This window comes from Dromaius novaehollandiae, chromosome 5 (assembly GCF_036370855.1).
Source record: "Dromaius novaehollandiae isolate bDroNov1 chromosome 5, bDroNov1.hap1, whole genome shotgun sequence".
NCBI classification, from domain to species: domain Eukaryota; kingdom Metazoa; phylum Chordata; class Aves; order Casuariiformes; family Dromaiidae; genus Dromaius; species Dromaius novaehollandiae.
The window spans coordinates 77,140,774-77,156,365 of record NC_088102.1 but is presented as its reverse complement, the minus strand read 5'-3'; the positions used below and the strand labels follow the sequence as shown (position 1 = coordinate 77,156,365).

The 15,592-nt window shown below is 63.5% G+C and overlaps 1 protein-coding gene across 3 annotated transcripts; it reads left to right on the top strand.

The window, feature by feature from the left end:
* The first annotated feature begins 1,048 nt into the window (after positions 1-1,048).
* On the top strand, positions 1,049-14,612 carry GRK2 (G protein-coupled receptor kinase 2). 3 transcript variants are annotated; one of them, XM_064513417.1, is made up of 21 exons: positions 1,049-1,588; positions 3,944-4,020; positions 4,625-4,698; positions 5,120-5,221; positions 5,535-5,609; positions 6,285-6,346; positions 6,642-6,693; positions 7,098-7,189; positions 7,805-7,904; positions 8,067-8,145; positions 8,348-8,478; positions 9,052-9,146; positions 9,224-9,331; positions 9,414-9,480; positions 10,442-10,542; positions 10,729-10,795; positions 10,879-10,974; positions 11,069-11,231; positions 11,719-11,855; positions 12,134-12,244; positions 13,342-14,612. In XM_064513417.1, exons 1-21 carry the CDS (start codon positions 1,476-1,478, stop codon positions 13,501-13,503), a joined length of 2,064 nt encoding a protein of 687 aa, XP_064369487.1. In that variant the 5' UTR covers positions 1,049-1,475; the 3' UTR covers positions 13,504-14,612. The 3 variants fall into 3 exon arrangements, with proteins under 3 accessions (XP_064369487.1, XP_064369486.1, XP_064369488.1); XM_064513416.1 differs by having other exon boundaries at positions 12,131-12,244; XM_064513418.1 differs by lacking the exon at positions 12,134-12,244.
* Positions 14,613-15,592: the final 980 nt, after the last annotated feature.

Here is a 15,592-nt window from a genome sequence, read left to right as displayed (position 1 = left end):
TGCACACACACCTGGTGTCACACACACACACACACACTCACACAGTATCTCATGCACACCAACATACCTAGTCTCTCTCACACACACATGGTGTCTCATACATACAGTCACATTTGGTGTCTCACAGACCCACAGTCACACACAGTGTTGCTCTCGCACATGTGCACACAGCTGGTGTCACACACACTCTCACGCTCACACCCGGTGTCATACACATGTGCACATCTCACACACATACATGGTGTCATGCCCTCACACACACTGTCACACATTACACATGGTGTCACACATTCACACATACACACAGTCACATACACATACACACAGGGTGTCACACACACACACGCACACACAGTGTCTCACACACACACAGTGTTGTACACATGCACACATACACAGTGTCACAGACACACGGTGTCACACATGGTGTCACACATGGTGTCACACATCCAATATCTCTGTCTCACACACACACAGTGTCACACATACTCATGTACACCTGGTGTCTCTCTCTCACACACACACACACACCTGCGGTGTCATACACACATGCGCGCACACACACACACACATCTGGTTGGTGTCCCACACACACCCACACACAGTGTCACACACACCTGGTGTCTCACACACACCCGGTGTCTCACACACCCAGTGTCTCTCACACACATACCCACACACCTGGTGTGTCACACACACACACACACACACACCCGGTATGTGTGTGTGTGTCTCTCTCTCACACACACACACGGTGTCTCCCACACGCACACACGGTGTCTCGCACACCCAGTGTCTCTCACACACGTACCCACACACCTGGTGTGTCACACACACACACATATGCACACCCGGGGTGTGTGTGTGTGTGTGTGTCTGTCTGTCTGTCTCTCTCTCTCTCTCACACACACACACACACACACACACACACACACACACACACACCCGGTGTCTCCCACACGCACACCCGGTGTCACACACGCACACCCGGTGTCTCACGCACTCACACACTCCCCGGCGCGACGCTCCCGCGCTGCCCCGGCGCGGCGGGCGGAGGCGGAAGGCGGAAGGCGGCGGCGGGGGAGGGCCGAGGGCCGAGGGCCGCCGGGGCCCCGCCTGCTGCCCGCGCCGCCGCACCGGCACCCGCGCCGCGGGGACACGCACGCACACACAAACACACACAAACACACACACACACCACAACACACAACACACACACACACCACCACACCACAGCACTCACACGCCGACGCGCAACACCACCGCGCACACTCGCACGCACCACCCGCCGCCCCCCGCCATGCCCCCGCGCCGCTGAGGCCGCGCCGGGCCGCCCAGCCCGAGGCCGCTCCCGCCGCCCCGGGGCCGCCCAGGCCGCCCCGGGGCCGCGCCGCCCGCCCGGAGCCGGGGCCGGGGCCGGGGCCGAGGCCGCCCGCGGGGCCGGGGCTGCGGCGGCGGGCGGGGGCCGCGGCAAGATGGCGGACCTGGAGGCGGTGCTGGCCGACGTGAGCTACCTGATGGCCATGGAGAAGAGCAAGGCCACGCCGGCCGCCCGCGCCAGCAAGAAGATCCTGCTGCCCGAGCCCAGGTGAGGCAGCGCCGCCGCCCCGGTACTGCGCCGCCGCCCGACCCGGCCTGGCCCGGTCCGGTGCCGCCCGCGGCGGGGCCTGGTGGAGCGAGGGTGGCCCACGGGTGTCGGCGTGGCCTGGCGGGGCCAGGCAGGGCGGGCGTGTGCCAGGGTGGCCCGCGGGTGCAAGCGGGGCCGGCGTGCAAGCGTGCCCTGGTGTGTGCAAGTGTGGCACGGTGCAGGGGGGGTGTGTGGCATGTGCAAGCGGGGCTGGCACATGCAGCCTGTGCACAGCGTGCACAAGTGGGACCTGGCACGTGCAAGTGTGGCACAGGGTGTGCAGGCGGCGTGCCACCTCTGCAAGCGCAGCCTGTGCAAGTAGGGCCTGGTGTGTGCAAGCAGCATGCTGCGTGTGCAAGCAGGGCCTGGCATGTGCAAGCAGGGCCCAGGGTGTGCAGGCAGTATACACAACTGCAGCAAGGCACACGCAAGCGTGGCAGAGCACACACGGGCATTGAGCAAGCGTGGGCCCTCATGCAAGGGTGTCGCAGCATGTGCGAGGGTGTCATGGTGCGTGCAAGCTCAGTGCAGCGTGTGCAAACGTGAGCTTGGCCCGGGGCGTGTGAGCGGGGCCCAGCACCAGTGGGGTGAGGGAGATGGGACGTGGGGTGCAGGCCTGTGCCACCATGGTCCCCCTGGCCCCCGGCCCTTCCTGCTCCTCCAGTTCCCCTTTCTGACGTTGCCGTGCGCGGGCACGGCCTCACCGTCCGCCTGCCTGCACAGGCACACACCCCGGCACACCTCTCCGGTACACATCCTTCCGGGCACACACCTCTCCTGCGCACACACAGACACACCTTTCCACTACGCATCCTTCTGGGCACACGGATGTGCACACGCAGGTGCAGATGGCACACACACACACGTGCTCACATCAACGCACAAGCACAAGCATCACCCGTGCACACCTGCACGCACATAAGCACATCTGTGCTCACAGCTCCTGCACACGTGTGCATGCACCCCTCTCCTTCTGGGCACATCCATGAATGCACACGCATCTCTTGCACACAAAAACACGTGCACATGCAAACCTTGCGCATGCTCTCCTGGGCACATGCACACACATATTCTGCAAGGCATGTGTGCACAAACACACACGTGTGCACCTCTCCTACACATACCTTTCCAGGCATGCATTCACGTGTGTGCCCCCCTTGCCCATAGACACAAACACACCATCCCAACACACGTGTCCCCTGCCGGCCACACAAACTGCTGCACCTGGGCCCACGTATACAGTCCTGGAGCAGTGCATCTCCTGAACAGGTGCACATGCACACACACGCAAATGCACAGACTGCACCAGGGCTGGGCTACATGCACACGCACGCTTGCACATGCACACACACAGTGCACAGCTGGGACATGTGCACACACTTGCACATTGGCTCTGCTGACACACTTGCCCAGACCCCCCCCACACACACAGTTGTGGTGCTCTCTGCTGCGCACAACCCCCCCACATGCGTGTCGATCTCATACACACCCACACACCCCCTTCTGCCCACACAGCCTGCTTCATGACTTCCCTTTGCACACCCAGCCTGCACAGATGCTGGTGCACGGCCCAGCGTACACACACAGTCGCTCACAGCCACATGCACACCACACGCGTGGTACAGCCCACAGCAAAGCCCAATGCATGCGGCACAACACGCAGCCTGGTGCGCGCAGTGGCAGCGCAACGCAATGCGCCCACCCGGGCGTCCCAACGTGGCCACCCCCAGCACACACGCGGCTCTGCGCACACACGCAGGTGCCAGTTGCACAAACGCACATGGGTGCCGACGCGCCGCCCCCGCACTGGGGGGAGCTCAGGCGTCCTGCCTGACTCATGCTGCCCTGCTCCAGCCACTCAACCCCACTTCCTTCCCGATGCAGAGGCCAGGCATCCTTGTTCTCAGCCTCCCACGCTCTCGCTGCCGGGCCCCGCTTCCCTTCTGGGTGTCAGGGAGGGAGCCAGGTGTCCTGGGCTGACCGCGGCACCCATGCGTTGTGCTTGGCTCCCACGCTGCAGTCCTGCCTGCCTGAGTTTCCCAGGGGAGGGGGCTCTGCTGGGCCCTTGGATGCCTGGGTCCCCTCTTCCTGGTCCTCCCATCTGGGGCACCCTGTGCCTGTCCCTCACCAGGGCCCAGCAGGGTGTCATGGTGGGGCAGAAGGGGAGTCAGGCATGCAGGGCTCCCTGGAGACAAGTGTGCAGATGGGGTGGCCGGGGAGGGGACGTGGGAGATGGCTTGGGGGGGACAGGGGCATGGGGGCACAATAGGGGTGTGGGACAGGGGGCAGAACTGAGCCTGTCCGCCGTCTCCCCAGCATCCGCAGCGTCATGCAGAAGTACCTGGAGGACCGGGGGGAGGTGACCTTCGACAAGATCTTTGCACAGAAGATTGGTGAGCTGGGGGGCCCGGGGGAGGGCATGCTGGGCGCACCCGTGCCAACTCGGGGCCACCTGGGTGGCCTGGGGACAGGTCAGGGGGGGCTGGGAGGCACAGCCGGTGGCGGTGCCGGGGGGCTGGCCTGTGGGTCATGGCCGGGGGGCTGCGTGGCCTGTCCCCCGCCCCGTCACTTCCCCCCAGCACCAGCACTAACCGTCCGGGGCAGGAAGCGCCTCTCACTTCCTCCCGCCCGGCGCTGGTGGTTTCCGGGCACGTCCGCCCCGCTGCAGCCTGCTCCGCAGTGCCAGCCTCTGGCCCTCTGCCACTGTGCTTCACTGCGACCTGCCCCACAGTGACCCATAGCACTACCCCACTGTGTCCATGCCCCATAGCATCCCCTTGCATCCCCTGGCTGCAGGCCGTGCTGGCCAGCATCCTCTGTACATCACCCCACTGAACCCCCCAGGCTGGTTTGACCACTTAGCATGTCCCCAAGCCTGGCGTGGGGGACAGGCGGGCACAGGGAGAGGGTCCCTGTGTGCCCCAGTCTGGGGACGGTGGGGCGCTGTGCTCTGCTGTGGGGCGGGCACCCCTCACGCAGGCCCTCTGCCCCTGCCAGGGTACCTGCTCTTCCGCGACTTCGCCGTCAACCAGGCAGAGGAGGCCAAACCCCTCATGGAGTTTTATGAGGAGGTGAGATGGGGGGAACGTTCCTGGATGGACCTCAGCGTCTTGCAGGTGTGAGGTGGGGCCAGAGCAGGATTTGGTAACTGCAGTGCCTGGGGATATAGCTCCCACTGTGCCCAGCACACATAGTAGCCACTGTGCCCCACGGACATGGCACCAAGGGTACGCAGAGTAGCCAGGGAACATGGTACTCAGGGTGCCTGGAATGTGATAACCAGGGTGCCCAAGGGGACCATGTGCCCAAGGTTCCCCTTTTGCCTGGGATGTGGTACCTGGAGGGCCTGGGGACGTGGTTGCCGGAGTACCAGGTGCCAGGGAGCTGCCTTGCCCAGGGCTGTGCCTGCCCCATGGGGGGTTGATGCCTGTGCCCCGTGGTGGGCATGGGGAGCTGTGTACCCCATGCCAACGGGAGCTCGGCCCTTGCCAGATCAAGAAGTATGAGAAGCTGGACTCCGAGGAGGAGAGAGCTGCCCGGAGTCGCCACATCTTCGACCATTACATTATGAAGGAGCTGCTGGCCTGCTCCCATGTGAGTGCTCTGCCGAGCAGGTGCTATACCCAGGGTTGGGTAACCAGAGTGCTTGTGGGGAACATGCCCACGTACCAAGTGTGCCTAGGGGACGTGGTACCCCGTCTGTTTGGGGTGGGGGGGTTCAAAACCACCATCAGCTTCTTTGTGGGGGGGTGCTGAAACCACCACAGACCTAATCCCATGGATGGAGTGTTGGTTTTCCACAAGTTCTCCCACCTGTGCAGCCCTCTCTGGCCCCTGTGGGAATGCCTGTCCCCAGTGCCTGCATCTGCCCTGCCCAGGAGTGGCATGATCTCATCTTGCCTTACAGCCCTTCTCCAAGAGTGCCACGGAGCACGTCCAGAGCCGCCTGAGCAAGAAACAGGTGCCCCCAGACCTCTTCCAGGTGGGCATCACCCAGGACAGACTTGGGGTCCCTGCCACCTCTGGTACTCAGAGGGTTAATCCTTACAAGGGGCTGGCAAGAGGGTGTTAGGGGGCTGGCAGGGACCCAGGGCTGGCCCCTGGGGGTGGTAGTGGGCTCCCAGAGGATATGGGGACCCCAAGGGATGGTGATGGGGTCCCTGGGAGGTTGGCAGTGAAGGGGGATTGTTGGGGGTCTGCATGGAGTACTAATAAGGTCCCTGAGGGCTGGCAGTGAGAAAAGGACCTCAGGGCTGTGGGAGTCCTCAGTGAGCGGTGATTGAGATCCCAGAGATACAGGTGACCTGGGCTGGCAATGGGATCCCCAGGGGCCTGGCAGTGGCAAGGAGTTTCCAGGGATGGTGATGGGGTCCCTGGGTGTGATGGGGGTCTCCAAGGATGGTGATGGGGTCCTTGGGGTGCTGTTTGTGATGGGAGTGCTAAGGCATGGTGATGTTGGGGTCCCTAGAGATACTGGTGACCCTGAGTGGCAGGTTGCCAGGGGGCTGGCAGTGGCATGGGGTCCCTAAAGGGTGACAGTGGGAATATGGGAAATCCTAACGGTAGAGGAGATCCCAAGTAATGATTGGGGACCCAAGGGGTACAGGTGACCCTGGGTGGTAGTGGGGACACAGCACTGACCTCCATGTTCCCCTAGCCCTACATTGAGGAGATCTGCCAGAACCTGCGTGGCGCCATCTTCCAGAAATTCATCGAGAGGTGAGATGGGGAGGGACAGGCCTGCTGGCACTGGGGTGTCCTAGCCCACCCAGGGGGCCAGGGTCTCGCAGCCAAGAGAGGGGGGCCAGGGTACCTTCCTAGATAGGAGTTTCAAGGGCTCCCGGACTAGGGATTCAGGGGGGCCTTGTCATCCCCAGGAATCTCTCTGTCCCCAGATGGGGGTCCTGGGAGGTTTCTCTGTCTCCAGACATGTCCCAGGATCCCTCTGTCACCAGGTGGGTCTTGGGGATCTCTGCAGGGGTTCCACTTTTGGCCTGTCTCTGCTTCGTTGTAGTGACAAGTTCACGCGGTTCTGCCAGTGGAAGAACGTGGAGCTGAACATCCATGTGAGCAGGGACCCCCATGCCAGGGGACACCTTCAGGGCATGTCTGGGGGCACTACCAGGGTGGGAGGCATGGGTCTCACTACCCCAGAGAGACATGGACACAGGGTCAAGGCTGCCACCTATGGCACTCCCTAGTCCTGGCAGGGTAGCCTTGTGCAGGCACCCTCACACCCCACATGGTCACCCTCACACACCCCTGTGTGCTCTCTCACTCGCATGGGTGCAAGTTGCACTTCCACATGGACCCGTGCTTATGGGGATGTGCAGAGCAGCCTCCATGTTCCTCCATGTTCTGTACCATCCACCACCATCACCACACACGCGCATACAGCTTCCCCAGAGCAGTGGACACCAAGGGACCCAGGCGTCCGGGGTAACACCTGCCTCTTTCTCACCTGCTCCAGCTGACCATGAATGACTTCAGCGTTCACCGCATCATCGGCCGTGGTGGCTTTGGGGAGGTCTACGGCTGCCGGAAAGCAGATACAGGCAAAATGTAATGGGGGGGGGGGGACATGTTGTCATGGGCGGGTGGAGGGATCTGCCTGTGAGGAGGAGGCACTGGGGCCTGGGGCCGTGGTCCCACAGGCAGCTACAGAGGAGGGGGAATCAGCAGTGTTGCCATGACAGCGGGTGGCAGGGGGATATGGAAGTGTCACCATGGCTACGGCTCTCCGGGGGATACAGGGACGTCATGGGGGCCGTGGGCGGTAGCTGGATGCGATGATGTGGCCGTGGCTGCTGGTGGTGGAGGGACACAGTGGCATGGCTGCTGTGGGCATGGCCATGGGCAGGGGAGGGACACAGCAACGTGGCAGTGGGCACTGGAAGGATGTGGCCCTGTGGCTGGAACAGGGTCATGGGGCTACGGCTATGGGCAGCAGAGGAATACAGTAACATGGCTGTAAGCTGGGGAAAGAGGTGGCACCGTGGCTACGGGTAGAGGAGGGATGTGGGCATGCAGCCATGTGTAGGAGAGGAGCATGCTGTCATGGCATGGTGGAGGAGGGACATGGCACTGTGGCGCTGGGCAGAGGAGGGATGTGGCATCACGGCTGTGGGCAGTGACAGTCCATGGCTCCAGGACCCTATAGGGACTCTTTGCCCCCAGGTACGCCATGAAGTGTTTGGACAAGAAACGCATCAAGATGAAGCAGGGTGAGACCTTGGCCCTCAACGAGCGCATCATGTTATCCCTCGTCAGCACTGGGGTGAGGCGCGGGGCAGGGCTGGCTCCCTGGGCATGGCAACAGGGTGGGCATCCTGGGCACAGGCCATGGCACAGGCTGTGGCATGGGGAGGATCTGCTGGTGAGGGGAGGGTGTTCCTGAGGTGACCACTGGCACTGTGTGAGTCCGTCTCTCCTACATCAGGACTGCCCGTTCATCGTGTGCATGTCATATGCCTTCCACACGCCCGACAAGCTCAGCTTCATCCTCGACCTCATGAATGGTGAGAGATTCCCAGCTCTGGTCATGAGAGACCCTGTGGCTGACCCTGGCCCCTGCTGCTGTGGCTGATCCTCAGGGCCATGGCTGCCCTGGTCTCCAGGGCCATGGCCAACCTGATCCCCAGGCTCGGAGCCCCCTGGCTGCACCATACCCGGGTCATGGAGGGCAGCGCTGGGGTGACAGTTGCGTCCCTCTTGCCACAGGGGGGGACCTGCACTATCACCTTTCTCAGCACGGCGTCTTCTCAGAGGCGGAGATGCGGTTCTATGCAGCTGAGATCATCCTGGGCCTGGAGCACATGCACAGCCGCTTTGTGGTGTATCGCGATCTCAAGGTGACCCCATGGGCACCCATGGACGCTATGGGCACCCCCCAGACACCCTGTGGGTACCCACATACCCTGTTGGCACCCATGGACCCCATGGGTAATCCCAGGTCCTGCAGGCATTCACAGACCCTGCAGGCAACCCAAGGCCTACTGGCAGCCCCAGACCCTGTTCAAACCCCCAGATCCTGTGGGCACCCATGCACCTTGTGGACACCCACAGACCCTGCAGGAACCATGAGAGCCTATGGGCACTTCCCAAACCCCGTGGGCATCCCCAGGTGCACTAGGTAACCCCAGAACTTGCAGGTACACCCAAACACCATGGGCACCCCCAATCCTACAGGAACTCCCCAGGCCCTGTGGGCACCCCCTGATCCCATGGGTGTCCCGAGACCTCATGGGCACTCACAGATGCTGCAGGCAGTTCCAGGCTCCACAGACACCTCAGTCCTATGGGCACCCCCAAATCCCACAGAGTACCAGCACCCCAGCTCAACCCACTTGGGGACCTCCTGCCTTGCTGCCCCACCGTTCCCATGGGCAGTGCTTGGGCTCAGGGATGGCATGGTGTCTCGGCAGCCAGCGAACATCCTTCTGGATGAATTTGGGCACGTCCGTATCTCAGATCTGGGCCTGGCCTGCGATTTCTCCAAGAAGAAACCCCATGCCAGTGTGTAAGTGTGCCCCTAGCCTGCCTTGCCCAGCCCTGCCTGGCTGACATGGTCCCTGACCCCTCTCTTTGTCCCCACAGGGGCACCCATGGGTACATGGCTCCGGAGGTGCTGCAGAAAGGAGTGGCATATGACAGCAGTGCCGACTGGTTCTCGCTGGGCTGCATGCTCTTTAAACTGCTCCGGGGGTGAGTGCACTGGCACAGCAGGGCACGGGGTGGCCCGGGTGCCAGCGCCCCACTAACCTCCCCTCTCCCCTCGTGACCACAGGCACAGCCCCTTCCGGCAGCACAAGACGAAGGACAAGCACGAGATTGACCGTATGACCCTCACCATGGTGAGTCTGGGCATGCAGGGCAGGTGGCCCAGTGGCACCCTGGCATCTGCCCCCCACCATGCCAGGGAGGTACATGAGGCATGAGCACCCCAGCATGTCACAACCTCTCCCTACAAGTGCCAGGGCAAGCTGGGGCTGGCAGGCACAGGCAGGGCATAGGCACCCTTGTGCCACTGTGCCTTCACCCCCCTGCGCCAGCAAAAGCCTGCCGGGCACAGGGGGAGCGGGCACAGCTTGGAGAGAGGTGGGAGCCCTGATGGTGGGTAGTGCCCAGATGCAGCAAGTGTGGGAGGATGTGTTTCTGCCTGTCCATGTGTGTATGGGAAGACGCATGCATGGGCATCTGCACGTGGGGGTGTGTTTGCACACACATATGTGTATATGTGCATGCATGTGTGTGGGGTAGGTTGCATGCAGAGCCATGTTTGCCAGTGTCTGCGTGTGCATCATCTGTGCAGCAATTGCACATGTGTGTGCCTCTGTGCACTTGTGTGGCTGGTGTGTGTGTGCACACATCCATGTGTATGTGCTTGCATGTGACTGAGTGTACACATATACACAGTGCACATGTGCGTGTCTGCATATGCATGCATTGGTGTGTGCATTACAGTGCACAAACACATGTAGGTCTCCACACATGCATCTCTGTGTGTGCACACCTCCATGCACATGACAGTGTGTGCATCCTGTGCATGTACATGTCTGTGCCAGTGTGTCTTTGTGAGCACGTGTGTACCTCCATGTGTATCTCTGTACCCAGGCACACATGTGCCTTGGTGTTCGTGTGCCTGTGCACACCTCTGCATGCATGTGTGCACTGCCCTGAGCAGATGTGTGCATCTCTGTGCGTGCAAGAGCACATACGTGTGCACATTCCCTGCCACCTCGGCAGCACCGGGGAGCCCCGCCAAGGCCTGGTGTCAGCGCCTGGGGCCTGCAGTAACCATGCCCTCACCCGCAGGCCGTGGAGCTGCCTGACTCCTTCTCCCCTGAGCTGCGCTCCTTGCTTGAAGGGCTGCTGCAGCGAGATGTCAACCGGCGGCTGGGCTGCATGGGACGCGGGTGAGTCCCGGCAGGCATGGGGACGGGTGCTGGGGACAGTGCCTGCGCATGAGAACAGAGCTGGGGGCAAAAGCCTGGCAGGGAGGGAGGGCAGCGCGGGCAGGCTACAGCCTGGCATCTCCAGGCCGCCCCATCCTGGCACTGCAGGGAGCCCACCAGTGCTCACTGCCCCTGCTCGCTTCCCAGGGCTCAAGAGGTGAAGGAGGAGCCGTTCTTCAAGGGCCTGGACTGGCAGATGGTTTTCCTTCAGAAGGTGAGGGGCATGGTGCCGGGGCACATCAAGGGCTACGGGGGCACAAGCAGCCGCCCCTCTAACGCCACCTCTCCCACCGGCAGTACCCGCCGCCCCTGATCCCGCCCCGCGGAGAGGTGAATGCAGCCGATGCCTTCGACATTGGCTCCTTTGATGAGGAGGACACGAAGGGCATCAAGGTACTGGAGGCAGAGGGGCAGGGCTGGCACGGGGGGGCAGGGGCAGGGGGTGGTGAGCTGATGTCTCACCCAGTGGTGCCCGCCTGTGTGCCAGCTGCTGGAGAGTGACCAGGAGCTGTACCGCAACTTCCCGCTCACCATCTCGGAGCGGTGGCAGCAGGAGGTGACGGAGACCGTCTTCGAAGCCGTCAACGCTGACACCGACAAGCTGGAGGCTCGCAAGAAAGCCAAGAACAAGCAGCTGGGCCATGAGGAAGGTGAGCGGGGGCAGGTGTCCCCTGAACTCCCCAGCACTGCTCCTGGCACCTCTGCCAGCCCCTCACAGCCCCTCAGTCTCCCAGTGCTGCCTCGGCCAGTGGCTCCCATGGTACAGCCAGCTCCGCTGCCCTGGTACCTCTTCTGGTCCCCTGGTCCCCCTGGCCCTGCCCCCAGCTCCCCAACCCCTGGGCACTGCCCCTTGTCACTGCCCCAGCTCCACATGGCACTGCCGCAGCGCCCCAGTGCGCAGGCACTGTCAGCCCCATGGGCTCCCCTGGCAGTGTCCTCACCGAGTCCTCCTGGCACGGCCACCAGATTGACATTGCTTCACCTGGCGCTGCCCCCTTGGCCCTCCTGTGCCTGCCCTGCCACCTCTGCCAGCCCCCCAGCCCCCCTGGCACTGCCGTAGCCCCCCAGTCCCCTGGTAGTTTCAGCCCCTTGCTGCTCTAGCCTGACCCTGTCTCTCCTCTGGCGCGGCGGATGCAGATTATGCCATGGGCAAGGACTGCATCATGCACGGCTACATGGCCAAGCTGGGCAACCCCTTCCTCACGCAGTGGCAGCGTCGCTACTTCTACCTCTTCCCCAACCGCCTCGAGTGGCGCGGGGAGGGCGAGTCGCCGGTAAGGCGGGCACGAGGTGCATGGCAGGCACGAGGGGCACAAGGAGGTGTGGGGTGGGCGTAGGGGGCACAGGGGTGTTGGGTGTCCCAGGGGTTGATCTGGAGGGACACGGGTGTTGGGGGGGGCATGTAGGGCACAGGGGACGTGAGGGGCATGGGGTGGGGGTTACGGGAAAGGCACAGGGGACACAGGACAGGGAGCATGGGAGGACTTGGGGAGCCTGGGGGGGCTTAGGGGGCCTGGAGGCGGGGGCTGGGCTGAGCCTGTCCCCCCAGCAGTCCCTGCTCACCATGGAGGAAATCGACTCCGTGGAGGAGACGCAGGTGAAGGAGCGGAAGTGCATCTTGCTCCGCATCCGCGGGGGCAAGCAGTTCGTGCTGCAGTGCGACGTGAGTGTGCCCGCTGGCCACCCGTTGGGGCTAGTCACCTCTACAGGGGGCTAGCCACCTGCTGCTGGGGGGCTAGCCATTCCCTGCCAGTCACCAGTCACCCTAGCTGGGCACTAGCCATCTCCTGCTACTCGCTAGCCATCCCCTGCTGGGTTCCTGTCACTTCCATTGGGCACTAAGCAAACCCTACTGGGCACTAGCCACCTCACACCAGTTGCGAGCCCCCCCGGGCGCTAAGCCACCTCCAGGCGGTCACTAGCCCTTCCCTGCTGGGCACTAGCCACCTCTTACTGGCTGCTAGTCACCCCTTGCTGACCACTAGCTCTGCAGGTTGAGCCCTCTAATCCACCCCAGGCACAATTCGGAAAGCTGGGGGCAACCCAAAGCCCTGGCACTGTGGGGTGCCCTGGACTAACCCATCCCCTGCCCCGGCACCGTGGGGAGCCCCAAACTAACCTGTCCCCTGCCCTGGCACCATGGGAAGCCCCGAGCTAACCCATCCCCTGCCCTGGCACCGCAGGGAGTCCAAAACTAACCCATCCCCTGCCCTGGCACTACAGGGAGCCCAAAGCTAACTCGTACCATGCCCTGGCACCGTGGGAAGCCCCAAGCTAACCCATCCCCTACCCTGGCACCGCGGGGAGCCCCAAGCTAACCCGTCCCCTGCCCTGGCACCGTGGGGAGCCCCAAAATAACCTGTCCCCTGCCCTGGCACTGCGGGGAGCCCTGAGCTAACCTGTCCCCTGCCCTGGCACCATGGGGAGCCCCAAACTAACCTGTCCCCTGCCCTGGCACTGTGGGGAGCCCCGAGCTAACCTGTCCCCTGCCCTGGCACCGCGGGGAGCCCCGAGCTAACTCATGCCATGTCCCGTGGCACTGTGGGCAGCCCCAAATTAACCTGTCCTCTGCCCTGGCACTGCAGGCAACCCCAGATTAACCCATGCCCCGCCTTGGCACTGCAGGAAGCCCTGGCACTTTGGGGAGCCCTGAACTAACCCGTCCCCTGCCCTGGCACCATGGGGAGCCCCTGCCTAACCCATCCCGTGGCCTGGCACTGTGGGAAGCCCTGCACTAACCCGTACCCTGCCCTGGCACAGAGCGACCCCGAGCTGGCACAGTGGCGGAAGGAGCTGCGCGACGCCCAGCGCCAGGCCCAGCAGCTGCTGCAGCGGGTGCCACGCATGCAGAACAAGCCCCGCTCGCCCGTGGTGGAGCTCAGCAAAGTGCCGTTCATCCAGCGCTCCGCCAACGGCCTCTGACCCCGTGCCCACCCGCCCGCCCGCGTGCCCTCATCCCCAGCTCCCACCCCGCCTCTAATTTATTGGGTTGGGTTCCCGCGTGCCCCCTCACCTTTCATCGTCCCCACACCAGGCATTGACAGGAGGCACCCTGCACCAGCCTGGCCCACTGGGCGCTTTGGTGCCTGTTTGCCCCGCTGCCAGGCACCCGCAGGGCTGGGCACAGAGGGGGTATGTCCCCAGCGTCGCTGTCTCAGCCCAGCCTCCAGCCCAAGGGACACGGGCACTGATGCTGGGCACGCGGCTCCGCTTGGCACCTCTCCCCTGTGAACTCTCCGGCTAAGATGAAGGTAGCCCCCATGCCCACCCCTCTCCGTGTCCACTCGGCCCCTGCGGCCTCTGCCCCATGCCCGCTTTGCCGCAACTGCGCGTGCCAAACTGGCCGGGTGAATGCCCAGCTCTGGCCTGGCAGAGTCCTGGCCAACTCATTTCACCTGGCCTTTGCCCACCTCCCAGTGAGCGGGCATGACCTGGCCTGGTTGTGCCCGCCTTGTGGGCGCCATGTCCTCTGTGCGTGTGCGTGTGTGTGTGTGTGTCTGTGCCCAGGGGGAACCCCCTGTAAATATTGTGCCATGGGCCCCCTGTGCCTCGTGTGTGCCAGCCGTGCCTGGCATGTGCCCCTGCTGGCCCCCCACAGTGTGACCGTATCCTGGGCAAGGGGGTTTAAGCGCCTGGCCCCCGCTGGCCCCCAGCCCTGAGCCAGCAGGGTGGCAGTGCCCAGCTGTGGGGCCTGAGGTGGCCAAGGAGGAGAGAGTAGCGGGGACAACCCCTCTCCCCAACCAGCCCCACGTGAGCCTGGGCCTGCTGCCTATGTCGTCAGTGCCATCCCAGTGCCTGGTGGGCACAGGGGCAGGATGCCACCTCCCAATGCCCGCCTCTGCCCCCCACCCCGCTCCCTGGCAGCATCTGTAAATATTGGTCTCCAGTTGGTCTGCGCCAGGTGGGCTGGGTGCAGGCAGGGGGGGCACTGGGCTGGGGCTGGCGGCACTTTTGTGAATGTGATTTTAATGAGCGGAGACATGAGAATGCAAAAAAAAAAAAAGTTTTTATAATAAAAACCTGGAAAAATCCGATCTGGGTCCATCTCGTGGGGGTGGCAGCGCTCCCCCGCCGTGTCCCTCAGTGGGGACCCTGCCCGCCTGCTGCCCCCAGCTCTGGCTGAGCTTCGGGTCAGCTCAGCCCCCCCCCCACAGGCATGGTGGCACGCCAGGGACGTGCCAGGGTACGGGGGGGGGGGGGCTGGCGCTGTGCCCTGGTGCCCTGTGGGATGGGGGTCTGGGAGCAGGCTGGGCAATGTCCAGAAGAAGTGGGCATGGCTGCCCGAGTCTATGTTGGCTCCCAGCTTGGGAAGGGGGAGCAGCAGGTTGGGATGGGCGTGGGGGTCGGGTTCCCCCATGCCCACACCATCCCTGTGCCGGGGGCGCCAGGCGGGCAGCATCCCTCCCACCCGCACCCCACGTGGGCGGCGTGCCTGGGGTGAGGCTGTGGGCTCCAGCCACCCAGCCTGTGCGGCGGCGTTCCCGTGCCCACTGCCACCCCAGCATCTCCTCCACCCAACGCACCAAACTGGGGCCAGGGCTGATCTTCACCTGGCTGAGGTCCCTGCCGCCCCCGGGGTGTTTGTCAGGGGCAGGGAGGGAGTGCCAGGGCTAGATGGTGACAAGACCTGGGTCTGTGCCCCAGGCAGCTGCCTGGAGGATTCTCTGATGTCTAATAAGCAGGTTGTGCTCAGGCCGTTCCTGGCATAGGCGCCAGGCCTGAATTTCTCACCCTCTGACATCAGCGGGAAGGAACAAAACAACCACCCCTGCCCAGAATGGGGTGAAAGCAGCCCCAGCTCGGGGGGGGGTGTCCCACTGTTCCCCTTCCCACTGTGCCCGGGCTCAAGCCTCCTGCCGGAGGTGCCAGGTGCTGCACAGAGCAGTCCCAGCCACCTTCCAGGGCCGAGGGCAGGGAAGAGGGCTGGGCTGGGGGTGACTGCAGGGCCCTGGGGATGTGATGCGGGGGGGATCCTCGGGCTCAGGGAAGAGCAGTGTAACGGGAGGGGCAG